This window comes from Arabidopsis lyrata (assembly GCF_000004255.2).
Source record: "Arabidopsis lyrata subsp. lyrata unplaced genomic scaffold ARALYscaffold_4, whole genome shotgun sequence".
In the NCBI taxonomy this organism is placed as follows: Eukaryota; Viridiplantae; Streptophyta; class Magnoliopsida; order Brassicales; family Brassicaceae; genus Arabidopsis; species Arabidopsis lyrata.
Genome location: NW_003302552.1, coordinates 20,524,807 through 20,551,544, shown reverse-complemented (window position 1 = coordinate 20,551,544; position 26,738 = coordinate 20,524,807). Strand labels below are relative to the sequence as shown.

The window sequence follows — 26,738 nt, the reverse complement described above, 5'->3', positions numbered from 1 at the left end:
TCGTATGAATGCAACATGTACCTCGTAATGCATTCCACAATAGTCAGCCACAATCTCATCTTTTATAGCAAAATTGATGGAAAGGTTTGGCCTTTAAATAGCATTCAAGGGATAACAGCGAGCAAATGCCGGTGGATCGTCCGATCTTCACTCTGGCTATCTTAGATCTTCGATTGCGTCGAATTTTTGATCTCCAGAGCCCATCTCTAATCAGGTATAGAGATGGGTTTGGAGGAACAAGGAAGGGCGAGAGAAGACACACCGCTTCTTGGTAAAGGACGACCATTGTCGAGCAAGTTCAAGACTTTCGCCAATGTCTTCATTGCTATCGTTGGTGCTGGGGTTCTTGGTCTTCCTTACGCCTTCAAACGAACCGGATGGCTCATGGGTTTGCTTACGCTCTTTTCCGTCGCCGCTTTGATCAACCATTGCATGATGCTTCTTGTTCATATCCGTCGTAAGCTTGGTGTCTCCAATATTGGCTCTTTTGGGGACCTTGGGTTTGCTGTTTGCGGCCACGTCGGGAGGTTTGTTGTCGACATTCTTATTATTTTGTCTCAGGCTGGGTTTTGTGTTGGATACCTTATCTTCATCGGTACTACTTTAGCTAATCTCTTTAACCCAACCACGACTACGACTTTGATGAGTCTGAGGCATTTTATGGGTGTGTCCCCTAAGAGTCTCTACATATGGGGATGCTTTCCGTTTCAGCTGGGTTTGAATTCTATTAAGACTCTAACTCACTTGGCCCCTCTGAGCATATTCGCTGATGTGGTTGATTTGGGTGCAATGGCGGTGGTGATTGTGGAGGATATCAAGATTACAGTGGTGCAAAGGCCTCAAGTTGTAGCCTTTGGTGGTATGTCTGTGTTCTTCTATGGGATGGGAGTGGCCGTTTATGCTTTTGAAGGGGTTGGAATGGTTTTGCCTCTTGAATCCGAGACCAAGGACAAGGACAAGTTTGGCAAAGTGTTGGCCCTCAGCATGCTATTTATTGCTGTGATGTATGGATCTTTTGGTGTGTTAGGCTACATGGCTTTTGGGGATGAAACCATGGACATAATCACAGCTAACTTGGGGGCAGGAGTGGTGAGCAGTCTTGTCCAGCTGGGGCTCTGCATCAACCTCTTCTTTACCTTCCCGTTGATGATGAATCCTGTGTTTGAGATCGTGGAGAGACGTTTCTGGAGTGGAATGTACTGCGTCTGGCTCAGATGGCTACTTGTCTTGGCAGTGACGTTGGTGGCTCTCTTGGTACCAAATTTTGCAGATTTTTTGTCATTGGTTGGTAGCAGCGTCTGTTGTGCGTTGGGCTTTGTGTTGCCTTCTTTGTTTCATCTGATGGTCTTCAAAGACGAAATGGGGTGGAAGCAACGAGCTTTAGACGTGGGGATCCTGCTACTGGGTGTCATTCTTGGTGTCTCAGGTACTTGGAGTTCCCTGAGTGAGATCTTCCAAGAGTAGGTAGGTGAAAGAAATTGGACACATTGTTTCTTTTGTTGGAATTTTTTCTACTTTCAATGAAAGCAAGTGTCAAAGTGTTGGAATGTTATTCTGTTAAAAGTAATAACCATTGAGCATGTGTCAAGTGTTTTGATTCTTTGGGCTTGATAATATTTTTCAACTATAAACTCCGTTTCAATAGGAGAACAGAGCGAGTCTCTCTCTTTCTTCTCTCTCAAATATTTTTCAGAGAGAGACTATTATCTTTGATCCCGTTAACATGGCTTCTCCGTTGCCATGTTCTTGCCGTCGACATGGCTTTCCCGTTGCCATGTTCTTGCCGTCTACATGGCTTTTCCGTTGCTGTGTACTTGCCGTCGACATGGCTTTCCCGTTGCCGTGTTCTTGCCGTCGACATGGCTTTCCGTTGCCGTGTTCTTTTGCCGTCACCTTTGTTAGGTGTTGTTTGTTTGCTTTCAATAAAGGGGATTTGTCTTTCGTCTCTGTTTCTTACAGAGTTTCATGAGATGACACACCTCTCTTCTATGTTCATACAAGTTTTTTATGTTCGTTAGATTTGAAGCGAAGCTTTACCATCTTATGATAAATCAGATCAATTTAGAACCATTGGATCTACGGTTGATTTGTTTATACATATAGCATATGTTGGTGGCTTTTCTCCGGATCGTTTTGTTGGGTATACGGTTTACAAAAATTTCAGGGATAATTTGCGAAGAAAGTTGAAGAAAAGAAGAATTTTCCTTCGCGATTTTAAGATGCCTTTCAGCCGTGATTACAATTGTTTGGAGTTTCGATTCGTCTTTGGTGAAAATCAGAAGAATCAATGGTCGAATTATAGTTATCGGCGACGATTTTCTTCGCCGGAATAGAATCTCAGACGGCGGAGGTTGATGTCGGAAAGCTTTTAGAATTTTCATCCAACACGTGTACGACTTGTTGACACGTTTATTTGGTGAACGACCACTGAGAAACATTTCTTCATCTTTAAGCAATATATCTGTATGGGCCTTGTAGGGCTGTAATCTGTTGTAGCCCATTTGTTACGAATAAAATTTTAATTAAGAGAAAAAAAAAAATAGCATTTGAAAAAAAAAAAAACTCCGTTTCAATTTTCATTTGGCCATAATATTGACAAACCAAACAACGACTCTTGGGATGATGTTGTTGGTTACGTAGCACGTTTGAATTCAGGATGCTTTGTCACGACTGAGGTTAGAGGAGAAGCTGCCACATGGTACATAGTACCCACCACGTATCTTTTTGCATTGCTCAGCGTCTTTATATATATCTGAATGTGGAAGAGGAGCTTGAAAAAGAGAGAAAAAGAAAATGGCAGACACAGGCAAAGGAAGCTCTGTTACTGTCTGCAACGATCGCTGTGGCTGCCCTTCTCCCTGTCCCGGAGGCAAATCCTGCAGGTTGGTCCTTTATATGCTCCAGGTTTTGATGTGTTGTGATCTTAAAACGTGGTTTCATTCCATGTAGGTGCATGATGAGAGAAGCTTCTGGTGGGGATCAAGGGCACATGTTGTGCCCATGTGGGGAGCACTGCGGCTGCAACCCCTGCAACTGCCCCAAGACCCAATCACAAACCCAAACCTCCGCCAAGGACTGAACCTGTGGTGAGGGCTGCACCTGTGCTACTTGCGCCACTTAGACCTCCCTAGCTATGTCTATACCATACTTGTATAATAGGTACCAGCTAGTTGATCTGAAATAAATCTGTGTATTAGGTCCAGGTACAACGAAATATATGTTTCGTATGCTCTGCTCTTGTCTTATGACTCATAAAGTCTGAAGATCCTGAGGGTCTTGGACTAATACAATCCACTAACTAAGTCTCCTAAAACTCATTTGTCAGTGAACAGAAGGAGATAAATCTTTGAAAACTGAATGTGTAACAATTTGCCAGTGCCCCAAGCAGGCCAATTCGGAAGGCTAACACTAAGACCAATTGTTTCCTGAGCTTCTCCTAGACCTTGAGAAGGTCTGTACTTGGAAAATCTAGCTTGTTTAAGGAAACACCTCCAACGCTTTACCAGCTGAACACCAAAAGAGAACACTGAATGTGTTCATCACAGAAATCACATCGTCTTTTCGCTTTACCGGACTTTAAAAGAAACATTCAACAATTGCCTAAAATGAAAGCAGAAGAAAGTCATTCATGGTTTCAAAAATCGTATACTGCAATGGGGACTATAAATTGCTTGCTATGTAACAGAGAACTCACCTTCTATTCTAAGTTGGGTAGTAAGTTTTTGCAGGATAGTCTTTAGTTTGCAAATGTATGTTTTATCTAACTGCAGAGTCAAAGAATCTAAAGTGTGTAAAAGCTCAAAGTTTCAGTTCACTTGTGATTGCTACTTCTCCAGTTGCTAATCGTTTTACTGAAACTTGATGCTCATCCATTGCCTGTGAGTTAACCCATCCTTCTGGATATGTATAAGCTCCAAATTAACAGAGGGTGAGCATCAATCAAGTGTCTGATTCAGATTACTCAAGAGACACACATAAGCAGTAGATGCAGAAACAAAGAGGTCACTCAGAAGCTGAAGAGAGATTGTCAGACTAAAACAACTCTATGCATAACCTCTGTATAGATTATATTTGGTTTAAGGGGCTTTGATTTTTCTAGTAATATATTGGCTCTTGAATGCTAATAAAGCGGTGTCACCTATATATGATCACTTATTTGTCTGTGGCATTTACCAAAGTTGATGGATTAATATTTGATGGCAAAAGAAGAAGAACACACACACAAGTGTAATCAGTGGTAATCTTTACATGAACGGAGAAGAGAGATGGGTTTTGGGAGATGGTCGGCATTGAGAGTGAATGAGCAGATGAACCTTGTATAGAAATTGGAGGTGACGAGTCTTCCCAAAATGTAAGCTTTTGTATGAAGGACAAGAGTGAGATTAAGCGGGAGGGAGAGAGTGTCGAGATGGAAAGAGACACCACCGTAGAGAGGAATCTGATGGCCTTGCACCACCGTCACTACGGTCCTTTCGTCGTGTCTAGCAACCGTGAACTTGTTCATCTCACCGGAGGAGAGTAGGAGGTTGGAGTAGTGAAGGAGGAGAGGAGAAGCAGTGACGTGGACGGCGAAGAAATTCGATGGGTTTCTGTAGAAGATCCTGACCGTCGAATTAAGAGACAGCATGTCCGTTGGCACTCCGCTAAGATCATTCCCTGCCTGCACGTTCAAGTTCCTCACCAGCATCCCCTGCAGTCCAACAACAACAACACATTTAACTATTTTCAGTCTGACACCTAATCACATTCCAAACACATTTGTCTCAATAGATACTTTTGTCTTCTTCAAAAGAAAACAAATAATATAAATTTATATTCATAGCTGGCTTTTTCCAAAGTTGTTTCTTTTAAGGAAAAAACAGAACACTCGTCCACTAGACGAGTTAGCTCAGCTCGAGTCACCGGAGTTACCTTTACGACAACTTTGGGAGGGTAGTGTTTGCTAGCACCCCAGAGTATAAGAGAGAAGACTGTGAACAAGAAGACTACGGAGAGAAGCAACCAAGCGTAGAGGCGCACATTTCGAAACGGGTCGTCATCTCCGCCGTCAGATTTGTCGTCTCCGTCGTTGACGTACCGGCGGCGTTCACGGATGGACTTGTAAGAGAGAAGGGCACGGTCGGAGAAGCGAGAGGTGGATGACTCGCGGGAGTGATGGATTGGTGAGCAATGGTAGTAATGTGGGTGTGAAGGTGAACCCATTAGGCTGCAACCAGACCCGAATGACATCTTCTCCACGTCATGGTTGGATGGACTCTGTACGTAGTAAAGAGGTCTAATCGCTGAACGCGGCGGAGACAAAGCCGCCGCGTCTATGCTTGTTGCCTCCGAGTCTGTCTTCGCATGCATGTCTCTCTTTCTCTTTCCTTTAAGACAGAGTTATGGAAGAGGCAAGTACTAAGCAGAGCAATAAAACAGAGATGCTAGTGCCGTGTTTGGTTCTTTTCTTTGTCCACCACCACCACGTATCTAAACACAAACGCTTGCTTCTTTACGATTTTGGGAGAGTGTGCAATAAAAGCGAAAACCCATAAATCTTTTTAAGCAAGTTGGTCCCATTGTTGGTGGCTCTTACTCACGCGGTTACACGCGTGGCTAAACACAAAGTTTAGAGATGGTTGAAGGTGAGTTTCACGTTCGGAACTCAGCGCGTGGGGATATGAGACAGTCAACTGTGCTGACAGAGTTACCCAGAATGTCTTTGAAGATTTGAAAAAAGTCTTTCTTCAATACAAGGAATTAGTAGATTTCACGCATTTATTATTTTCTTTACTTGCTCAGTTTGGTTTGGTGGGTAACAAATTAACAACAAGCCCATTCACATTACCTCTTCCTTATGTAATCGATAGTGACCCATTTACTTCCTCGTAAAGAATCGGGACAAAACTTGAGGACTTTACTATAACATTTTCCGATTTTTACTATATGCAAAAGTTTTAGAACTTGGATTTTTCCAATTTTAACAAATCAAGGATGGATCTTCTATGAGGCTTTGCAGGCCATTGAATGTGAAAGAACTTTCTTCCCTATTAATTAATCATAATGATGTGTCCTTGTCCAACTGATAAGAAACTTTCAATGCTCAGATGATGACTTATCTTTGAGCTCATTCACAAATCACAAACACTGCACAGGATACAATCATACAAGACTCAGCTTGACTTCCAAATGTGTCTGGCCCTGGATCAGCTGGACCAATTTATGGGCCTTCTTCTATGTCATTCGGAAGGTGGCAACTGGATCCAAGTAAGCATATTTGCTGCTTGCCGAGGCATAATAGTCTGAAAGAGAATCAAATCATTTGATATATACTAATAAGTAAGCTTGACATATATAATTTGTGTGGATTATTATATCTTGAGAGTTGAGAATAAGATGGAGAGAGGTTTGATTAATTGATGAACTTTTCACATTATCTATAAGGTATGTAATAAGTATACATGATTTGTTTTGTATAACTATAAAGTGGTGCTTATAAAAGGTGTTGATAGTTTGGCTGTTATACTATAGTATCCAAATTTTTTTAAAAATGTTGAGTTATCAACATTCGAATAAAGAGATATATTTAAATCGTATAATGCACTTTTAATTCAATTTCACCCTGTAATCAATCAAAAAATGAAGACTTTTTTTTGGAAAATTCGAATTGATCGACAATAATGAAACAGAGAAAATTTTTAACAAACACATTTGAAAACTTGTGAGACGAGGACACCTTTTTTCGTTGTTTTGTTGGTCAGCCCACACCTACATTTATTTTGATGAATTGACCCCTAAAGAATAGTTTTGGACAAGATTGGTCAATTTAGGAAAAAAGGGACCAAAAAGTAAAAAACAACAAAATCGGGTGAATTTCAAATTGAAAAGCTGTAATAAAAACAGAGCAAAACCATTAATGGCCTTTCTCTCATCGATACCAACAACAAGACACGGCACAACTAATCTCCTCCCTCTCCTGCCGTCTTAATTGGTTTCTTCATCTTCCTAATTCAAGTTTCTTTCTTTCACCGATTTCTTGTTCGTTGATTCTTCGCCCTCATGTGAATCTGAAGCAAAACCTCCATAACTCGAACGCCACCGCCTGCAAATTTCTTCCGGGGTAAAATTTTCTCTCTTTATCATTCAAAAATTGGGGTTTTTATTCTCTGGGAATATCACGAACTAAGGAATTGAGAACTAGGTTTTTGGTTCTGTGTTTTATTTTTCGTTCGAGGGTGCTTATTGTGACGAATCTGGCTAGTCTTTTTTGGGATGAGTTAATGTTCCTCTTGTCAATTGTCTTTGAATTGCTTAGTTTATGGATTCGTAAACTATTATTTCATGTAATGGGAAATTTACTTTTGTCACTGATGAGGAGATTTTGAATAATTTTGTGGGTACAAGTTTTTGAAAATCTCCATAGTTTGAACTTATCTGTGTTATACAGGTCAACAATACTCGTTCTGATTTATGTTCTACTTGTTGTGTTTTCATTTTGAATCACTTTCTCTTTTGTATAGTGAGATTGAAAAGTATGTCCTGCAAAATTATAAAACACATTATTTCATTTGATAGCTCTAGTTTTTATGTTTGATTAGCCTGTGATTGTTATACTATAACAGTTTAAATATTGGAACTTGTATGCTTTTAGCATTGTTCATAGATTAACTTTTTCTCTTTGAGTTTTCTAATAAGCAAAATATAACTAAAGCCTAACTTGTTACTTTTATTCCGCTAGCATTTCAAAAGGATTGTGAAGAATCGAGGAACCTGAGACGAAACAGGATCGCGGAAAGAGAGATGTGTTGGCAAATTTCAGTTGATTGGGAATGAACTTAGTCACAATAGTTCACAAGGCTATCCTTCTTTCCAAACGTAGTCGCTGCTACGTTTTATATGCTTGGACCGCGACCGTATAAGACTGGGTTTGCAGTATGGTGTACTGCTAAGAGATTGTTGAACCCTTTTTTCCGGAAATAAAGAAAAGAACTTGATCAAGTGCACCAGGTACCTACCTACTAACCTACTTTGCTCCAATTTTTTAACTAACATGTTACCTGCTTGCTTATGATAACATTTCCTTCAATTTTCCTCGGTGATGTATATATGCTTACATTGGGCCATCATTAATTTTTTCTTGCAGAAGAACGAAGATCCAAAGGAGTAAATCATTTGCAACAAGAGAGGACAAGGGATTTTTACTTAATTGCTATTAGAAATAAAACAAGTTTTGGGTAGGTTTGGACTCTCCATGGCTCCTGGTGGCAGTGCGTTGAAAGAAGCTTTAGAATCTAACTCGACAGGCTTAGATTATGAGGTTAAGATGTCAAGGGTTGAGACTAATAGCAAACCAACAAAGTCAGGTAGTGGCCCCATTGGAAAATTCCATTCGAGCAATGGTGTTTATGAGCTCCTCGAATGTCTGGTTTGTACAAATCTAATGTATCCTCCAATTCATCAGGTTTGTCACTTTTCTTTCTTCGGTAGTCACTTACATATATCTTGATCTGTAAAATATGGTTCATTCTTCAGTTTTGTTCTTCGTTCATTTAATGTTGACATCTCTGTTTATTAATTTCCCATAGTGCCCGAACGGCCACACATTGTGTTCAAGCTGCAAACTGAGAGTGCAGAACACATGCCCTACATGCCGCTATGAGCTTGGTAACATAAGATGCTTGGCTCTTGAGAAGGTTGCAGAATCATTGGAAGTTCCATGCCGGTACCAAAATTTAGGGTGTCATGACATTTTTCCGTATTACAGCAAGCTCAAGCATGAGCAGCATTGCAGGTTTCGATCCTACAACTGTCCTTACGCTGGTTCTGAGTGTTCAGTGACGGGTGATATTCCAACGCTTGTTGACCATCTCAAAGATGATCATAAAGTTGACATGCATGATGGATGCACTTTCAACCACCGTTATGTGAAGTCAAATCCGCACGAGGTCGAGAATGCTACATGGATGCTTACGGTAATTCTGATAGTTATGCATTCCCTTATAGCCATGTAGTCATTGTTAATATGTATTTGGTGTTACCCTTTCACTCAAAAGTCATATCTCATCATGTTTTTGGAATTCATCGTCCATATCACATCCATTTTTGATACTTCATAGGTCTTCATTATTTTGTTATAAAACACTTGAGCCCTGAATTGAATTGAACATTGAACCCTGAATTTGTATCGGACTGTTGATTTTCTGTGAGGCATTTTTTTCCATATGTAAGAAAAGGAACTTGCAATTTCACTACTTGAATTGAATCTTATTTTCGTCTGATGCTGTTTAGGTCTTCAACTGTTTCGGAAGACAGTTCTGCTTACACTTTGAGGCGTTTCAGCTCGGGATGGCACCAGTGTACATGGCGTTTCTACGGTTCATGGGAGACGAGAACGAGGCTAAGAAGTTCAGTTATAGCTTGGAAGTTGGAGCTCACAGCCGCAAACTGACATGGCAAGGGATTCCCAGGAGCATCAGAGACAGTCACAGGAAAGTCCGAGATAGTCAAGATGGACTCATAATCCCTAGAAACTTGGCTTTGTACTTCTCTGGCAGTGACAAAGAAGAGCTCAAGTTGCGAGTCACTGGACGGATTTGGAAAGAAGAATAAGCTAATGAATGATGATGATTCATGATGCCAAAGCAAAATGGGAAATAAGAAGAGAAGAAAGAAAAGTAAGAGTTGATTGAATCTAAACGGATGATGTACATAACAGCCTTGAGAGAGCTTCCTGATCATATGGAAGGAGTTGAAAATTCGAAATTTTTTCTTCAACTTTCTTTTTTTCAGTAACTATGAGATAAAAATTATCCCATGATCGGTTGAAATATTTTGTGGTTTGCAATATTACAATCTGTGTCTTGTAACCTTGGTTTTGTTGGAAAAAATAAAGACCATCTTTTTTGTTCTATTCTTCCATCACATGGTTTCTTTTTTTTCATACGTTCAGATTCATATCTAAGAAAGGATACGTATATATGTGAACATATACACACAGAATGATTCATCATGCATTATCCTGAACAATGATTTCCAATTGTCAATCTAATTTTTCTACGTACCAAACTGATAAATTATAAATTCAACCAAATGATGGGACAGAATTTAGAAATATGAATATGATTACAAAGATAAATTAGAAGTATGGTTAGGAGAGGACGTGCAAGACGTGGAGACAAGTTAACATTTCCTACGTTGGTTATATTAAAATAACAAAATTATAAGCGAATGTGTTTTTTGTCATCCGACTTTATCGCGGAGCAGAGAAACAGAGAGACTTACAATAATTCTGAGAAAACCCAAATAAGAAAATTAATTTCTTTTTTCCTCAAACTTTCTTTTCCAGATTTCTAAATTTTTTCAGGCTCGTTGATATTTTTCCCGACATTATTCAAAGTTTTCAGAAACAGATCCTTCCTTTGTGGTTTTCTGAAGTATTTTCACTCTCATCATCATCATCATCATCATCATCATTTTCTTGGGTTGATTCTATGGCATTACCGAGGTAATAATCATTTCTTCGATCCTAGATTACCAATTGTTGTTTCAAAAATCCATTTTTCTCTCCAACGAATTTAGGTTCATAAACAATGGATCATAATATTCAAAAGTTTTTAACAGATAAAAAACAGAGATCGATAGAAACAGAATCGAAAAGACATAAATAAGACAAAACCCGTGTTGGCAAAAGATCTGAAGATATGTTCTGTTGCGGTGGTGCGGATGAGGAACCCGCCGGTCCGCCCGCAAACCAGTATGCAGCCCCTCCTAACAAGGCCGGAAATCCCAATTTTGGCGGTAAATTCCCTAATCTTCCTCAACCGTTGCTTGTACATTTATGTTCTGAGTTTCACAACGAGCGTTTGCATTTTGCGTTTCTGCGTGTGTGTATGGATAGGTGGGAATAGAGGGGAACCGAGGAATCCGAACGCACCGAGATCAGGAGCTCCTGCAAAGGTTTTGCCCATAGAGATCCCTTCTGTTGCATTGGATGAGTTGAACAGAATGGCCGGTAACTTCGGAAACAAGGCACTGATCGGTGAAGGTTCTTATGGACGTGTCTTCTGCGGCAAGTTTAAGGGAGAAGCTGTTGCTATCAAGAAACTTGATGCTAGCTCTTCTGAAGAACCTGACTCAGATTTCACCTCACAGGTACACATTTATGTTACAAAAACTGTTCAATTCTGCTTATTCCCCGGATCAATCTTCAATCCTTTTTCGCTCCCACTAGTCTAATATTGTAAAAGCTTCTATTATTCTGATGCCAATAGGTTCAAAATCGATCAAGATTCTCTCTTTTTTTTTTTGCTTTCAATAGGCTAAAATCGATTCTTTTTCGCTGCCGACAGACTAAAATCGATCAATGCTCTCATCAAGATTCTCTGTTTTTCACTGCCAATACACCAAATATCTATCAATCTTCTGTTTTTTTTTTTTTCCCACACAGCTAAAATTTGATCAAGCTTCTATATATTCTGCTTTCCATTTTCTAAAAGATTGATCAAGCTTCTACCTTTCATTGATGGTTAGATCAAACTAATGGTATTTTCTAATCTAATTTTCAATTACCAATGGCAAGTTATCGGTGGTATCGCGGCTCAAACACGACCATTTTGTGGAGTTGCTGGGGTACTGCTTGGAGGCAAATAACCGCATTCTCATCTACCAGTTTGCAACCAAAGGTTCTTTACACGATGTATTACACGGTACGTAAATTCAACTCTTAATTACTACTAATATTTTAGTAATGTGGTATATGACATATATGGACCAACCAAATCCTATAGGGAGAAAGGGAGTGCAAGGGGCTGAGCCAGGACCTGTGCTGAACTGGAACCAAAGGGTAAAGATTGCATATGGAGCAGCCAAAGGGCTTGAGTTCCTTCACGAGAAGGTCCAGCCACCAATAGTCCACAGGGACGTGAGGTCGAGCAATGTCTTGTTGTTTGATGACTTCGTGGCCAAGATGGCTGATTTCAACTTGACCAATGCTTCCTCCGATACCGCGGCTAGGCTTCACTCTACTCGTGTTTTGGGAACATTCGGCTACCACGCTCCAGAGTACTGTACCATAAACCCATTAATTCATTTGTATAAAACAATCGGATTGTTCTTGATACCGCAGGAGTGTTGTTGTCTTAGGTATGCAATGACAGGACAGATAACGCAGAAGAGTGATGTGTATAGTTTCGGTGTTGTGCTATTGGAGCTCTTGACAGGAAGAAAACCCGTAGATCATACCATGCCTAAAGGCCAACAAAGTCTTGTTACTTGGGTACGTACACAAATTTAAGTAAACATGTTCATATATGTCATCATTATTAGCCCCTTTTAACTTTTGTCTTGTTGTTACAGGCAACACCGAGACTAAGTGAAGACAAAGTGAAACAATGCATAGATCCTAAGCTTAACAACGACTTTCCTCCCAAAGCAGTCGCCAAGGTCCGTTCTACATTTTCTTTTTCAAATATCAAACGATATCTTCATTTTCTTTTCCTGGTTTATTTGATATTAGATGCATTAAAGACATTTAGCAACAAAAAAAAAGATGCATATAGACATTATATTTTGAAAACTAGGGAGATATGATCATTTGTTTAGTTTTGTAATCTTGACTGTTCTTTGTGTGTGGTCGGACAGTTGGCAGCCGTGGCGGCCTTGTGTGTTCAGTATGAGGCAGATTTCCGACCAAACATGACCATCGTTGTCAAGGCACTTCAGCCTCTTCTTAACTCTAAACCGACCGGTCCTGAGTCTACGTCCTAAATAAACAATTTACCATTTCTCTTGTTTTTGTTCCTTGTTGTTGTTATTATGGCTATTTTTCTCTCTTTTCTGTTCCAAGAACTATGATTATTGGTTATAAGATGTTGTTATTTAATCGAATGTAATTTATATTTGTCATTGGTTTAAAACCCTTTTCGTTTTTGGTTGTATCTATCTAAGCCTTAAATCGAACTTTAAATCAAAACTCTCACTATTCTGAGGAGTCAATGCAAGAAATATATAGCAAATTAGTTGTGAGATTTAAATTAAAGAAAGTATATCGTATCCATTAAAGAAGTTCAAAATTCACTCTTGTCAATAAAAGATTTAGAGATTTATGTAGATTGTATACCACCAATTTCTTAGAAGATGTTTATTTGATTCCCAATATATATCCATTATAAGACAATTGCCATAACTTGGAGGCAATCTTTCTTTATTGATTTATTTGATTCCCATCTTTCTTATTTGTTTACCAATCGTACACATTTCAATATTTTGGGGGCTCATCTTTATTTTCATATTCAGTTACCAAAATTGGAAGTTCTTTCTATCATTTGCATATCCAATTTCAATCAATACTTTATTTTGTTACTCTTACCGAAAATAAGTATCAAACAAAAAAAAACTTAATAATCACTTACATATAAGTCTTAAATTTAAAATGTGAAAAGACCAACACTATAAGAACATAAACCAATGAATTTATTGCCAACTAGTTTTGAATTCGAAACACACAATCCTTCATTTGATCAAAATTTTGATATTGTATATCTCAAAATCATGACTAAAAAACAAGAAGAGTGAGGATTATTACAACATAATGACAACACTCACACATGAGGCTGAAGTCCCAAACAAACCAGTAAACCACATTCACCACCACGATTCAAAATATAAAGATTTTTGAAAGAAAATGATTTCTTTATTGTTCATAAAAAAAAAAGACACTTTGACTTTTTTATACAAAAAAATATAAAATCAGCTCGGCATTAAAGATAATAATAAAAAAATGGATAGTTTTACCAGAATGTTAAAAAAAGTCACGTACTGTAACAGTAAAGCACATTTTATTAGGTTTTTTTTTTTTTTTAACAACACGTCGCCTCTTTTATACACAGCGTCTCTCTCTCTCTCTTCTTCTTCTCTCTTGAATATATATACTTGGCTGCGAATCTCGTCGTCATCGCCCCGACGAACCCTGTTTCGCGTCTCTTTCCAATTCCAATCCCAATTCTCAGTTTTGATTCGATTCCTTCATTTCAGGATTCCTATAGACGTCATCCGTTATTGGGTTATCCATTTCTTCACACCGATAGATCTCGATCGAACATTTTCTCCGATTGGATTTTTGGGTGATTTCGCTGTTCGCCGGAATTCAAATCGGACGGGAGGAGTCGCTTCTCGTCTCTGAGTAATTTATCCCCCGTGTGTGTGAGAGACGGTTATGGATGAACAAATACAAGTGTAAAACGATGCCGGGTTTAACACACATGAATAATGAGCATTACTCTTCTTCTGGGTTTTGGTCTGAGGACGAAGATGGTGTTACCTACGATCAGTTGGAAGAGGTTCTTCTCTTCTTCCTTTTTCTTATTTTTAAGATTCCATTCTCTTCATTTTCCACGTTCAATTGAGCTCATCAGATTTGATCGTTGCCTTAATCAGTGTTTTAGGTTATTCTGATTTGGTTTTGTCATTGTGATTCAATCTACAAGGTTTTGATCTAGGATCTTTAGCTTATCATATAACCTAAGTCGTGGTTTTGAGTTTCTGTTTACATATTGTATTTTCTTACAATTTGGATACATCGTGAGCTAGCTCAATGACGTGATGTTAAATTTACTACAGTTCTGGAGTGAGCTCTCGCCGAAAGCTAGGCAGGAGCTTCTTAGGATTGACAAGCAGGCTCTATTTGAGCAAGCTCGTAAGAACATGTGCTGTTCCAGATGCCTTGGCCTGCTGCTTGAAGGCTTCGTGCAGATTGTTTCTACTGGGAGGGCCGCATACGAAAAAAGATTTCCTTGCAACAAATCAGGAGCCTCTAAAGATCAAATTAACGGTAAATCAGTTGGCACTAGGAAATGTACGGTTGCGTACCAGAGCCCTGCTATTCATCGATGGGGAGGTCTCACCACAACACGCGACGGATGTCTCACACTTCTTGACTGCTTTCTGAATGCGAAAACTTTCAAAGGCCTTCAAACTGTAAGTTCATCTAAGGTTTCCCTATACTTGGTCTGTCCAGTTTACCTTGCTAATAATCCATTAGCTCTAGCAGGTGTTTGAAAGTGCCCGTGCTCGAGAGAGGGAACGTGAGTTGCTTTATCCTGATGCTTGTGGTGGCGGAGGTCGGGTATGGCTTAGTCAAGGGATTGCTGGTTTTGGTAAAGGTCATGGAACAAGAGAAACATGTGCTTTGCATACCACGAGGCTCTCTTGTGATACATTAGTGGATTTTTGGTCTGCACTTGAAGAGCAAAGTCGGCAGTCACTTTTGAGAATGAAAGAAGAGGATTTTGTGGAAAGATTAACTTACAGGTTTGTTAGTTGCTGATTAATTGTTCTTGGATTTTCTGTCATAAGTTCAGTTGAGAAAGTATTTGGAGATGATCCTATCAAGTCATTGCATGCATTACTTAGTTGTTATGTTCTCCTACTCTTCTCTTCGTTGTCTTGTGACTTTTTTTTCCTTTCCTTAATAACATGTTGACCTTTCAAACTACAGATTCGACTGCAAGAAGTTTTGTAGAGACTGCAGAAGAAATGTTATTCGGGAGTTTAAAGAACTTAAGGAACTTAAACGAATGCAGAGAGAACCAAGATGTACCGACTGGTTTTGTGTTGCCGATACAGCCTTTCAGTATGAGGTCTTTTATCTTTCTTAACCTTTTCTTCTTACTGTGGATTCCTATATTCTATAAGACAGTATCACTGGTTTTCAAAAGTAAATTTATCAATATACCTGAGAGGCTTATATTGCAAGGTAGAATCAAAAGTGTAATTGCAATTTCTCAGGTGGACATTGATTCCGTCCGAGCAGATTGGAGTCAATATTTTACAGAGAATGCTGGATATCATCAATTCGAGTTGGCTATTGGAACTGGAGAAGGAGAATCTGATATCCGCGAGTTCAAATACGTAGGCAATGATCGGAGTGCCCAAGTCAATGGCCTAGACCTTCGTGGATTACACGAATGCTACATTACTCTTAGGGCTTTTAAAAAAAATGGCCGCTCCTCGGAAATATCTGTCAAAGCCCATGCATTGAGAGGCCAACAGTGCGTTCACTCCAGGCTTGTGGTTGGGGATGGCTTTGTTTCAATTAAAAGAGGGGAATGCATTCGAATGTTTTTTGAGCATGCTGAAGAGGCTGAGGAAGAAGAGGTAAATTGAGGATTTATAAGCTTTGTGACTGATAGCCTTCAGATATCTACAAATTTGCAGATATGATATCTCCTTGTTGAAATATTATTATTGTATTTCCAATGCTTTATAAGGATGAAGTCATGATAGACAAAGATGGAAATGAGCTTGATGGTGAGTGCTTGCGTCCACAAAAGCATGCTAAGAGTCCAGAACTTGCTCGAGAGTTTCTTCTAGATGCTGCAACTGTTATTTTCAAGGAGCAGGTTAGTAATAGATTCCTCTAAGTTTACCTTCCATTAATTGTTATTTTGGGCTGTATTTAGGTGTATTCATTTCTATCTATTCGTAATAATATCTTAGGTTGAAAAGGCATTTAGGGATGGTACAGCCCGTCAAAATGCGCACAGTATATTTGTCTGCCTTTCATCGAAACTATTAGAGCAACGTGTTCATATTGCCTGCAAGGAAATTGTCACCTTGGAGAAGCAGGTTTGTTCGCCATCTTGATTGGATTATTTTTGACAATCTACTCAATTTAACAAGACATTTACGCTTTCATCTGTCCAACAACTCCATCATCTCAACACTTGCAGAACAAACTTCTTGAGGAAGAAGAGAAAGAAAAGCGTGAAGAAGAGGAGCGAAAAGAAAGGAAACGAATTAAAGAAAGGGAGAAAAAACTTCGTAGAAAGGAGAGATTGAAGGAAAAAGAACGAGAAAAAGAGCAGAAGAATCCAAAATTTAGTGATGAAGCAATACTGCCAAATATGTCAAGGAAAGAAGAATGCTCTCCAAATCTTGATGAGGAAAATAACAATACCATAAGATGCGAGGAGTCCGGAATTGAAAATGGAAATGTAGATTTGTCTTCACCTGGTTCTCCTGATGATCAAGATGAAGAGTGTTTGGATGGTTACGCTTCTCCTAGAGCTGAAACCCACTCTTGTGATAGCACTGATAGGGAGATTATAGATCATGAAGATGAAAACGGCTGCTTTACACATGAAAATCCAAGACCTGCTCACCAGACAGCAAGATTATGGAAAGAGGTTCAGACTGATCATGCTTTGAGATGGTCAGAAAAACGCAGATTTACAGAGAATGCTTCTTCTGTCAGTAGTGCTGAGGCAGGATACTGTAATGATAGATTAGAAATGCCTTCACGACACTTCAATGGGTCAGAAAAAAATTTGAGAGTGAAAGCTTTGAAAACTGGTGGTAGCCCAGATAGCATTAGGTCTCATGAGGAGTTTCAGTGTTCAGACGACAGGACTGGGGAGAGGTATGATCACCATTCTTGCAGTTTTAAACCCATGAATGGTTTCCGGGAAAATGTAGAGTCTAATCTATCTGCAACCAGAGGCATGCGAGAACCCAAATCAGAGTCTGATCTGGATGTCTCCAAGCTTAACCGAGCCAATAGGTATAATCAATCAGGCTATAGACGAGAGATAAGAAGTAAAATGAATAACAGTCGAAACGCTTGTAAGATGGATCCAGTAAATGCGAGAAAGGTCTTGGACTCCGTGGAGCTGAAGCATCCACGAAACAGCTCAAACTCTGACGTATCATCACTTACATGTTCAACATACAAGGCAGAAGAGATTGAAGATGTAAGTCCCACTGTGAAGTCAGCTTGCACACTGTCTCTATGCAAGGCTACAGATAAGTTGGGTAATGGGAATCTTAATAATTCAACCGAGGTAGACAAGATGGAAGTTCACATAACACTGAAGAATGATTACCTGTACTCGAAAGATCCTATGATGAGTAGAACTTCCAGTTCAGACAATTGCTCTTCATGTCCCAGTGAAGGAGATAGCAATACAGCTTCTTCAAACAACGGAAACATTGAATCCTCCTCGTTGTCTGATTCCGAAGATTCCAGTCAGCAATCTGAAGGAAGAGAGAATCTAGTGGATATGCCCGACTGTCACGAGAAGATGGTAGAGAAAGTGACAGAGATGAGAATGGATGAAAGAGATGTTTTAAGGATTAAGAATATGTCTAACCTTCCAGCTGACAACGGGGAAAGTAAATTATCAGGAACTCCTTTTATGGTTCCTAGCCAAAACATGGAAAATATGGTACCAGGTGTTAATACTGGTTCCTACCTATCGCAGCCACAAAACATGATGTTCCCCCAGATGCTTAACCAGAGTATACCATTGCCAGTCTTCCAGGCTCCTTCAACAATGGGTTACTATCATCAAGCTCCAGTCTCTTGGTCTTCAGCTCCAGCCAACGGATTAATGCAATTCCCTCATCCTAACCATTATGTATACACTGGTCCTCTTGGATACAGTCTGAATGGAGAGTCTCCTTTATGCGTGCAGTACGGCACCCCATTGAGCCATTCAGCAGCCCCTTTCTTCAATTCCGGGGCAGTTCCAGTTTTCCATCCGTATGCTGAAACCACCACAATGAACACTGTTGACCAAGCTCAAGCTCTTGAGCCATTGGAACACAGTTTTCTGAAGGAAGCAAATGAGAGGAAGTTAAACGAAATGCCTCCAATGGAAACTCCAAGGAGAGGAGGTCTACAACATGATAGTGATGAGAACTTCTCCTTGTTCCACTTTGGTGGCCCGGTTGCTCTGTCCACAGGAAGTAAATCGAATCCTGCTCGTTCGAAAGATGGGATTTTGGGGGATTTCTCGTTGCAGTTCTCAGGAGATCATGTTTTTGGTGATCCAACCGGCAATAGCAAGAAGGATAAAGAGAACACAGTTGGTGAAGAGTACAACTTGTTTGCGACAAGTAACAGTTTGAGGTTTTCTATCTTCTAAAGTCTTTTATACAATTTCTTGGATTGTTTGGCGTCATGGAGAACGCAGTAAAATACCTTTGGTTGTTTTATTTCATGTAAAGATCTCTTCATATTTCAAAGGTTTTGTTTTACTCAAAATGAATAATTCTCCATTGTTGGGTGTATATTTCATCACAACACAACAGGGAAAAAATATAATCTCATACAAAAGATCTATGATATTCTCTTGACATAATCTATTGTTTGAAGGATTTCAGAACAGCTAGATAAAGTCCTTGCTCATCAACAAACTGGGTTAGCTCAAATGAACGCTTCTTAGCAACATTCCTCAATGTGGAATCATCAGGTAAATCAGAGACGACCACATCTGAAAACTCTTTCCTTTGCTGCTCCAAGCCTTGTCTACCTTGCGGGTGACTGATTACTACTCTTGCACCTGTTACAAGCATTAGACCGGACAAGTGTTAGCAACTAAGACCCCAACAAGTGTCAGCCTGAGACATAGAGAATCAAGTACCTGAGGAACAACGTTGAGAGAGTGTCTTGAACAGGTCGTCGAGGTCAAAAGGCAAAGCTGGAAGAAAGTAGAGAAACACAGCGTCTAAAGGAGACCATTTCTCAGGGACATAGATCAATTCTCCTTGCCAACATTTGACTTTGTCGTACTTCTCTTTGACACAGGCTAACGTAAAAAGGGAGTCATGGACAATAAGCAAGAGCTGAGAAGGTGAAGATTCCACCAAACGATCAACGAAGGCCTCTGAGCTAATTGAAACCAAAACCCTCGAAGATTCCGATATTTCTCCAGCCTTTATGATCCTTTCGATCTTCTGGGTATGTTCAGTGGATTCAATTTCCATAGATTCGAGAAAGGACCAATCTTTCTCATGGAAATCGAACACTGACACTGTTCCCTCTGGAGGAGAGCTTGAAGAAACACAAAACGCTCTGTAACGAGAGACATTAGACTGAGAGAATGAGAGATGTTGAGGAGAAAAGAAGTGACTTTGAAGACGATTTAGCTTCTTAGGTTGCAAAGAGAGACGACACGAAGAATCAAAAGCAACGAGAGAAGGTAAAGATGAAGATGGAAACGAAAGAGAGTACATTGATAAACTGCAGCTTCTGTACTAATCGAAGATAGCAGTGAGAATTTTGTAGGGCATCTCGAATTCGGGAAGACGATGATGTAATAATGTCTTTATTTGGGCCGAGATAAGAAAGCCCATAAGGCCCATTAGTTTATTAGTTGTTGTAACTAAAGGCTAAGCTTCAGTTATGGCGTAGCAACGGTGGAATAACACTCGGAAGAGAAGAGAGACGGTGATCGGAGATATAGATTGAGGATGGGAACGAGACAAGTATACGAAGAGAAGCTTCGCCGTGGGAATCTTGATTATGATCCGACTATGAATCCTGGTCTTGGTTCTGCTCGCTGTCCTCGTTGTCTTTCTCTCTTAAACCCTAATTCTGTGAGTTGCCCAAGTTTCTACAGTGTTTTGTGGTTTTGTGTTACAAGGGTCTGAAAATCATGTTCTTGTGAATAAATTTCTCAGGAGAAAGGAGAGTGGACGATAACTCCAGTTTTGCACGATGCTGCTGCAGTGGTCAGTTTTAGCATTTCTATCTCTTTTGAAATTCACTTCAGTCTCCGTTTCAATTATGTGATTAGTTTAAGTGAAAGTTTGTCTTGTTTCCTGCTTCTTAAATATATGCGCGGATTGTTGTTTTGGACTCTTGGTTTGTGGGTAATCAGCTGAATTCAGATGAAATTATGTTGTGAATGAGAATTTGCATTCTAGCTTTAGGCGATTGCGTTGTGATTTTTGGTTTGCTCTGCTGTTCATGTAAAGGTTTAACCTTTTTTTGCATTGACTTCGGAGATGGCCTTTTGGATTGTTAATTTTGTCTGTTGCCATGTTTGATTACTTTTGTGTTTAAGTTATTAATCATTGGAAATGTTTTGTGTTGGCTGTTGGGTGCAGAGCATCATATTCCAATTATCCTTCCGTTCACAGAATTGTGATTCAGAATATTGTGTATTGACTTTTTACTTAGTATTCTTTGGTTGAAAGTACCATGAGTCTTGGCTTTTTCGTTAGCATGGATATCGAGTTATCTTGTTGTGCATTTAGCTGTACTACTCTGTTTCTAACTAGGTGTCTCCTGTGCTATAGGCTGGTTCTGGTATTGGTGGCTTGCTTAGTGCCGTACATGCTTTCAATACAGGTATCACATGATTCTCTTGCCGTCAAATACTTATCATTTCTACAGTGGATCTCATCTCTCTGGGTGTTCAGGGATCCCCTATCTTCAAAATCGGTTTCCCGGGTCAAAGCGGCTCTCCTTTCTTGTTGGGGTATGTATTTTCTCTTGCCCTGTCTGGTAGTTCTGGAATTCTGCCTGTTTCTCTTTGTCTGTTTACAGTACCTTGTATTAATTTTCTTTGCTTCTCACTTATTACTTTTCCTTATAGGTTCCATTGCTGCTAGTATATTCAGGTGTAGGGGCTGCTTTTGGAGGTAGCATAATCTTCTTTGTCTCACTCGCTTCTCTTGTGCCTAAATATCTATTGTGTATATGCATTAGTGATTAAATGTCTGTGCTTTGTCCTGAATTTTTGTGAATGGCCTTCACATGTTGTGTTTTGAACTTATGTTGTTCTGTTAGCGCCTTTTGTAGTTGTAGCTTTTTAAAGCAAGAAAGTTTACGAGCCGTGATAATTTTTCCGCTATTGTATGGTTAGAATACGAATCAAGATGTGCTGCACAGTATAGAATTGCAACTTTTACCTTTAGGTGAATTACTTGCATTAATGATTTACCCATCAAGAGGATTGGTTTTCCTCTTATCTGTTTAAAAATTTCAAATGCCAGGTGGTAGTGTGTATGTTAGTAGCTTTGCGCAGTCTTTTTTTTTTATGTACCCGGTATATATGTATATACATCTGTCTGTTTTCGTTCAAGAAAGCACCTGAACTTTTGTTTGTGTACAATATTTGGTAGGTTATGCACTTCCAAAGTTTGCTCAGCTGACAGTTACCTCGTATTATGCATCTTCAAGTGCTTCACATTATGGAATTTCTATGCTCACCCGCCGTATCGAAGAAGCTCATCTCTCTCGAACGCAGAAAGAAGAGGTAAAATGAAGTCATGCACAGATAAACGAGAATCTATTCCACTCCTCTAGCTGAGGCAGCTTATTTCAGGATCTCTTTGGTTATTCGGTTACCTTTTCAAGTCACATTCTTGAGAACCACATCTATAATGTTAATTCCTCAACATAGTTATACCAAATATAAAGTCTTTTAGTTCCTCTCCATCTTCAGTTTTTGGTTTCTGTTGCCGTCTTCATAACTGCTTCTTTTCCCTGTTCATTGGTAATGACATGGTATTTGATTCTTGAATATATTATAGTGTTTATACAATATCCTCCTGATCCATTTTACAAGCAGTCATGGAACTATATGAACCATGTTTTCTCAGTGGCTACCTTTACATATGAATCCAACTTTCGTTATTACTTTTGATATGTTTGTCCTGAATTCTGACAACATCGTCTGAGATTCCGGGTGATGGTAGCAATGGTAGCAAGCTTAGATGTTGTAAATTAGTAGTATAAAAAATCAGAGTCCCAAGGATTGAACCACATGGTCTATAAGGTAGGTGGAACTTTGTATATGTAGCTTTGGTCACCAAAATGAGACCATTTTGGCAGGTTGCAGTGTTATGTAAATGAGATTGAGTGAGTTTTATTTCTGAAGGGGTTTGAGATGTGTACTGTTCGAACTATCATCCTCAAGTTGCAACTTTCCTAGGGTTGTGGGCCGATGTTCCTTAAATTCCACTAGTCCTTTTTACGTATCTAAAAAAAAACAAGAGAGCAGAGAAAGTGGTCCTAAGGTTATATAATGTGTATGCTCTTCACACGTCTTTATTATGTGCTTCTTTTATCATGTTGTTCATCACATGCTTCCTTCTCCATTGCATTAACTAGTGGGGTCCTTTTATAGCTGCTCTTGATGTTAACTCTTTGACAGCATTCATTCACTGAGTATCCTTAAATTTCCATAATTTGATAAAACCATCACGTAATTCTCAAAGGTACTGTGCTCTCTGGTTTAACCTCTGCAGTTTGTATCCAAATAACTGTTTCCAGGAGGGCACATATGTCTTCTTCTTTTTTGCGTTTGGTTTTTTGTTCCCATGTGATGTGATATACATCCTTATTGCAATAGTTTGCATATGACTTGTCTAGAAAACCTTATCTCTCCTCCTTTTGATTGACAGGCTGAGTTTGCACCGTTTGGTCCTTCCCCGTAAGACAGCGACTGTCCTGTTCCACGGCTAAAGACTTAAGGTCAGAAATGTTCCAATGTCACTTTCTGCAACCTGTTATCACAATAATCTGCTGAGACTCGTTTGAAATCTTTAGGATAATTGATAGTATTATAAGACGTACACTCCTTGCGTTAGTTGATTAGTTACACATTAGCAATCATGCTACAACATTTCACGACATAAATAAGTAGGAGAAGGAGAAGTATTCCCTATAACCTCAAGAGTATCCAAAGTTGTTCTTTTGGAATTATCACTCTAGTAGACTTGATAGAGTGAGATTAGCTGTCGTTTAACTTTTATATATCGGTTAGCTTTGATATAAAATGTATCCCAGCTGGTAATTCTAAAGCAAATAGGCGTTATATATATGTAACCATCATGAGTTCTTATTGTAGTATATTTCTAGTGTGAGGCAATGCTACATATATCTGTGATTGAAGTCTTGCCAAAACTGGAAAAGTCAAGCATTTGAATTTCTTGGTCTATGCAAAAGTCGTAGCTAAATATATATGGTTGTCTTTAATGTATGATTAGTGTAATACATTGAAGGTCATATGTTAGGTACGAGGATTGATATCATTGCTTCTTCTGAGATATACGATTGTGATTCTTGTAGGCCTTGGTCATATGGACTTCATTCAAAGTCTGTTCTCTTGAGGCAATAAGAAAAAAACATGGTCATGTGCCGCGGCTCCTAACTACTCTTTTTTTTTTTTTTTTTTTTTTGAAGTCCATTATTATATTTTGATCATGGTATATGGGTAGAGAGAGAGATGGACAAGTAAATATGGTATACAGCTTGTTGTTGTTGATGATTCTCTTTGAATTGCCCAAAAAAAGGTTTGAAAAGAAACTAAAGAAGAAAGCTTTTGAGGAAAGGCTTTAGCTTTAGGTTCTGTGTGTTGAGAAAGATGTGAAAGCTCTCTGTGGCTAACTCTACATTTGTAATCATGGACCACTTTCACTTCTCAACTCTCTCTCTCTCTCTCTCTCCCCTTTTGTCTTGTCCATTGTCTTCAGTGATCCCCACAGTCACCGAATCATCATCAACATCTGCATTTACCCATCCTTCGTTGCCTCTTGATTCGGTAAAAGACCGTTTAATTAGACAGAGACCCTAAGCATTTTGTATCTAAAGAGGCTTCTGGGTTTTTAATGGTTAAGACTTAAGACACAATTTTGACTTCAATTTCTCGACTGCAACAACAGAGAGAAAGTACGTGTGACTTCTATGGCCCTTATATTAATGTTCCTCTTTCTCTGAAAGTTATAGAAGAGTCTTGAAGGAAGCCATAACAGAAGAACTCAGAAGTGAACAGATGAAAACAAACAAAAAATGATAATAATTGTATCATTCACATTTCACACACACGTGAGAGGAAATTAAATGGATGAACATATTTTACTAATTAATCAAAATATTATTCCCTTTATTAATAATATAAACTCAGATTGTGAAAACCTCAAAAGAGGTTCAAGATCTACATCCCAAGCCGGTTCTCTTTTTTTTCTCTTCAACACTCTCAAAAGAATTGGCTTCAGCGATCAACGAGTCTCTCATCACAGCTCAAGTTAAAATGATATTGAGAGATAAAAAAAATAAAAAGTCAGAGATGAAGATCGAGACTCACATGATCTTGCACATTGGGTTTCATCAATCTGTACGGCCAGTTATTAGGCTCCTTAGTCTCTTGCTCATGCGTCCTAAACACTGAAGCTGGTGAAGATGAGTAAACGCCTTGAATAGCGTTTGTTGACGTGGAAGGCGGTACACGCCACACACCTAAGGGACTTCCGTTGATTGTCGGCGGGTTAGAACAAGGAGGGGCAAGAGTACTCCTTGAGTAGTACGACGACGTTTGATGTCCCGGCCCTCCACCGTAGTATGATCTAGCTTCCGTCGTCCACGACGGATAGTGACGGTGGTGGTGGTTGTTGAGGAAGCCGTAGACGTGGTGAGGGTCATGAGGCTGATGATGATGGTGAAGATATGATGTCATGGAACCTCGTTTGGCGTGTTGACGTTCACGTTTGTGAGCGTTTTGGTGTCCACCTAGGGCTTGAGAAGTTGGGAAGTTTCTGAAGCAGTAGTGACATTCGAATCTCCTGCTGTTGTTATTATCTTTGTCTTTGTCTTTGTCCTTGATATTCTCAGAGCTCTCATCGTTCTTGGTAGTGGTTTGATCAGAAGATTCCGCGGATAAGTTCTCTGAGTCACCTCCGACGAGTTCTTGGCCGAAGAGACGAATAATGGCGGCTTTTTCTTTGGGCGGAGTACGGCGGATGAAAGGAAGCTGAGAGAAGGATTCAACGTTGACGTTCATGAAATCGTGAGTTTCTCTTCGTCCGTTGGTTTCGTCCATGGAAGAGAGATCAGAGAGAGAGAAAGATGAGTGAGTTTGAGACGAATGAGGTTGACTGTTTCAGAGACAGAAAGACAAAAGATGAGGTTTTGCATTAATTTAAAGAGAGGTTCCCCAAATTCTTTTTTTAAGGTAAATAATTGCTATTTTAACCAGCATGGCCGCGTGCGTCATTTTACGTTTATCCACCTATAGCTAAGCCTGATCCGTATTTCACTTGCATATTTCAAAAAATCAATTCTACAACTTTAGCTTTTTTAATGTCAAAACCGGTGATCTCGAACCAAATTTCATACTAATTCTTTTTTTATATTTCAAACGTGTGCTATTTTTTATTTTTTTACCTTTTTTCCAACAATTAATAAACATACACATTTTATGTTTAACTTTGTCTATGATCCATATTTAGATTTTCATTAATAAAAAAGATATAACAAATAAACATTTGCTGCCAAATTAACAATAAAAAAAAAAAAGATATAACAATTAACTCTTAGACTCAAGTTTAACCATTAGTCATTGGACGCAATTTCACGTATATATATAAGATCTTCATGTTCCAACGTAAGAGGAAATTAGAACGTAAATATGTATTATCATATGTATAGTTAGATTTTTCTTTTTTAAAATTTATTTTATTCATGTTTATATAAACCTAAAACTAAAATTGTGGTTGACAAAAAAATAATACACTAATTAGCATACGAGACGTAAATAGGGGGAAAAAGACATATATAGTACTATATATGATTACAATTTTATTTTGTGTACATAAAGTAATGTGTTTAAATTGTAGCTTACTATGAATCTATGATGGTTAATATGTACCGTGTCACGGTAGGTAAAATAGCCGGATAAAATCAATCAACATATAGGGAGACCTCTAATCTACATTCACTTCCCCTACCCAATCTCTCATAGTCTCACACACATACACATACATATATGTATATATATATATATACGTGCATTGCATATATCCATCTCATCAATCCTCCTTTTTCAAAGTTATCTCCTTTTTAGTTAGTTGTTTCTTAAAGTGATTCCTGCAAATGTTGAAACTAAGACAAAAAGCTTGCCAAATTGGTCGTAAGCAGATGAATGGGGTCACAGTGAGTAATGACATGAACTAAAAAGAGTGAGAGTTTGTAG

At 39.0% G+C, this 26,738-nt stretch overlaps 10 protein-coding genes across 12 annotated transcripts; 7 read left to right on the top strand and 3 right to left on the bottom strand.

Moving 5' to 3' along the window:
* Positions 1-12: 12 nt before the first annotated feature.
* Positions 13-2,740, top strand: LOC9317882 (amino acid transporter ANTL1). 2 transcript variants are annotated; one of them, XM_021030120.1, is made up of 2 exons: positions 13-1,464; positions 2,656-2,740. In XM_021030120.1, the coding sequence occupies exon 1, from the start codon at positions 223-225 to the stop codon at positions 1,462-1,464; it is 1,242 nt and encodes a 413-aa protein (XP_020885779.1). In that variant the 5' UTR covers positions 13-222; the 3' UTR covers positions 2,656-2,740. The 2 variants fall into 2 exon arrangements, with proteins under 2 accessions (XP_020885779.1, XP_002881816.1); XM_002881770.2 differs by having other exon boundaries at positions 2,641-2,721.
* LOC9317881 lies at positions 1,463-2,540 on the top strand. The gene is given in 2 exon segments (XM_021030121.1): positions 1,463-1,965; positions 1,968-2,540. Coding segments are annotated over 2 exon segments (288 nt in total). The 5' UTR covers positions 1,463-1,757; the 3' UTR covers positions 2,048-2,540.
* Positions 2,741-2,768: 28 nt separating the features above from the next.
* On the top strand, positions 2,769-3,924 carry LOC9316031 (metallothionein-like protein 4A). Of its 2 annotated transcripts, XM_021030122.1 has the most exons (3): positions 2,769-2,882; positions 2,950-3,086; positions 3,326-3,924. In XM_021030122.1, exons 1-2 carry the CDS (start codon positions 2,794-2,796, stop codon positions 3,077-3,079), a joined length of 219 nt encoding a protein of 72 aa, XP_020885781.1. In that variant the 5' UTR covers positions 2,769-2,793; the 3' UTR covers positions 3,080-3,086; positions 3,326-3,924. The 2 variants fall into 2 exon arrangements, with proteins under 2 accessions (XP_020885781.1, XP_002881814.1); XM_002881768.2 differs by having other exon boundaries at positions 2,950-3,827.
* A 197-nt stretch (positions 3,925-4,121) lies between these two features.
* Positions 4,122-5,687, bottom strand: LOC9317880. The gene is made up of 2 exons (XM_002879917.2): positions 4,912-5,687; positions 4,122-4,690 (listed from the first exon to the last, which is right to left on the bottom strand). Exons 1-2 carry the CDS (start codon positions 5,347-5,349, stop codon positions 4,232-4,234), a joined length of 897 nt encoding a protein of 298 aa, XP_002879963.1. The 5' UTR covers positions 5,350-5,687; the 3' UTR covers positions 4,122-4,231.
* A 1,185-nt stretch (positions 5,688-6,872) lies between these two features.
* Positions 6,873-9,889, top strand: LOC9317879 (putative E3 ubiquitin-protein ligase SINAT1). Its single transcript, XM_002881767.2, has 5 exons — positions 6,873-7,099; positions 7,718-7,986; positions 8,123-8,440; positions 8,565-8,951; positions 9,268-9,889. The coding sequence occupies exons 3-5, from the start codon at positions 8,231-8,233 to the stop codon at positions 9,586-9,588; spliced, it is 918 nt and encodes a 305-aa protein (XP_002881813.1). The 5' UTR covers positions 6,873-7,099; positions 7,718-7,986; positions 8,123-8,230; the 3' UTR covers positions 9,589-9,889.
* A 268-nt stretch (positions 9,890-10,157) lies between these two features.
* Positions 10,158-12,878, top strand: LOC9317878 (probable protein kinase At2g41970). Its single transcript, XM_021029512.1, has 8 exons — positions 10,158-10,483; positions 10,600-10,776; positions 10,877-11,130; positions 11,558-11,684; positions 11,766-12,039; positions 12,121-12,253; positions 12,334-12,420; positions 12,619-12,878. Exons 2-8 carry the CDS (start codon positions 10,680-10,682, stop codon positions 12,742-12,744), a joined length of 1,098 nt encoding a protein of 365 aa, XP_020885171.1. The 5' UTR covers positions 10,158-10,483; positions 10,600-10,679; the 3' UTR covers positions 12,745-12,878.
* A 1,011-nt stretch (positions 12,879-13,889) lies between these two features.
* LOC9316030 lies at positions 13,890-19,021 on the top strand. Its single transcript, XM_021029511.1, has 8 exons — positions 13,890-14,315; positions 14,596-14,952; positions 15,026-15,285; positions 15,473-15,614; positions 15,763-16,131; positions 16,245-16,376; positions 16,474-16,602; positions 16,707-19,021. Exons 1-8 carry the CDS (start codon positions 14,196-14,198, stop codon positions 18,900-18,902), a joined length of 3,705 nt encoding a protein of 1,234 aa, XP_020885170.1. The 5' UTR covers positions 13,890-14,195; the 3' UTR covers positions 18,903-19,021.
* On the bottom strand, positions 18,994-20,103 carry LOC9317877. Its single transcript, XM_002879916.2, has 2 exons — positions 19,401-20,103; positions 18,994-19,319 (listed from the first exon to the last, which is right to left on the bottom strand). Exons 1-2 carry the CDS (start codon positions 19,990-19,992, stop codon positions 19,120-19,122), a joined length of 792 nt encoding a protein of 263 aa, XP_002879962.1. The 5' UTR covers positions 19,993-20,103; the 3' UTR covers positions 18,994-19,119.
* Positions 20,104-20,129: 26 nt separating this feature from the next.
* LOC9316029 lies at positions 20,130-24,596 on the top strand. The gene is made up of 8 exons (XM_002881764.2): positions 20,130-20,355; positions 20,440-20,490; positions 21,061-21,112; positions 21,184-21,242; positions 21,360-21,405; positions 21,889-22,022; positions 23,173-23,242; positions 23,840-24,596. The coding sequence occupies exons 1-7, from the start codon at positions 20,230-20,232 to the stop codon at positions 23,203-23,205; spliced, it is 501 nt and encodes a 166-aa protein (XP_002881810.2). The 5' UTR covers positions 20,130-20,229; the 3' UTR covers positions 23,206-23,242; positions 23,840-24,596.
* On the bottom strand, positions 24,561-25,789 carry LOC9316028 (zinc finger protein 8). The gene has a single exon (XM_002879915.2). The coding sequence runs from the start codon at positions 25,584-25,586 to the stop codon at positions 24,831-24,833; it is 756 nt and encodes a 251-aa protein (XP_002879961.1). The 5' UTR covers positions 25,587-25,789; the 3' UTR covers positions 24,561-24,830.
* Positions 25,790-26,738: the final 949 nt, after the last annotated feature.

Coding starts and splice junctions, on each gene's coding strand:
- LOC9317882 (XM_021030120.1), top strand. CDS start 223: ATGGGTTTGGAGGAACAAGGAAGGGCGAGAGAAGACACACCGCTTCTT.
- LOC9316031 (XM_021030122.1), top strand. CDS start 2,794: ATGGCAGACACAGGCAAAGGAAGCTCTGTTACTGTCTGCAACGATCGC. Junction 2,883..2,949: donor CCCGGAGGCAAATCCTGCAG/GTTGGTCCTTTA, acceptor CATTCCATGTAG/GTGCATGATGAGAGAAGCTT.
- LOC9317880 (XM_002879917.2), bottom strand. CDS start 5,349: ATGCATGCGAAGACAGACTCGGAGGCAACAAGCATAGACGCGGCGGCT. Junction 4,691..4,911: donor CTCCCAAAGTTGTCGTAAAG/GTAACTCCGGTG, acceptor GTTGGACTGCAG/GGGATGCTGGTGAGGAACTT.
- LOC9317879 (XM_002881767.2), top strand. CDS start 8,231: ATGGCTCCTGGTGGCAGTGCGTTGAAAGAAGCTTTAGAATCTAACTCG. Junction 8,441..8,564: donor TGTATCCTCCAATTCATCAG/GTTTGTCACTTT, acceptor AATTTCCCATAG/TGCCCGAACGGCCACACATT. Junction 8,952..9,267: donor ATGCTACATGGATGCTTACG/GTAATTCTGATA, acceptor GATGCTGTTTAG/GTCTTCAACTGTTTCGGAAG.
- LOC9317878 (XM_021029512.1), top strand. CDS start 10,680: ATGTTCTGTTGCGGTGGTGCGGATGAGGAACCCGCCGGTCCGCCCGCA. Junction 11,131..11,557: donor ACTCAGATTTCACCTCACAG/GTACACATTTAT, acceptor ACCAATGGCAAG/TTATCGGTGGTATCGCGGCT. Junction 11,685..11,765: donor TTTACACGATGTATTACACG/GTACGTAAATTC, acceptor CAAATCCTATAG/GGAGAAAGGGAGTGCAAGGG.
- LOC9316030 (XM_021029511.1), top strand. CDS start 14,196: ATGAACAAATACAAGTGTAAAACGATGCCGGGTTTAACACACATGAAT. Junction 14,953..15,025: donor CTTTCAAAGGCCTTCAAACT/GTAAGTTCATCT, acceptor TAGCTCTAGCAG/GTGTTTGAAAGTGCCCGTGC. Junction 16,377..16,473: donor CTGTTATTTTCAAGGAGCAG/GTTAGTAATAGA, acceptor ATAATATCTTAG/GTTGAAAAGGCATTTAGGGA.
- LOC9317877 (XM_002879916.2), bottom strand. CDS start 19,992: ATGTACTCTCTTTCGTTTCCATCTTCATCTTTACCTTCTCTCGTTGCT. Junction 19,320..19,400: donor CTCTCAACGTTGTTCCTCAG/GTACTTGATTCT, acceptor TGCTTGTAACAG/GTGCAAGAGTAGTAATCAGT.
- LOC9316029 (XM_002881764.2), top strand. CDS start 20,230: ATGGGAACGAGACAAGTATACGAAGAGAAGCTTCGCCGTGGGAATCTT. Junction 20,356..20,439: donor CTCTCTTAAACCCTAATTCT/GTGAGTTGCCCA, acceptor TAAATTTCTCAG/GAGAAAGGAGAGTGGACGAT. Junction 21,406..21,888: donor TGTAGGGGCTGCTTTTGGAG/GTAGCATAATCT, acceptor AATATTTGGTAG/GTTATGCACTTCCAAAGTTT.
- LOC9316028 (XM_002879915.2), bottom strand. CDS start 25,586: ATGGACGAAACCAACGGACGAAGAGAAACTCACGATTTCATGAACGTC.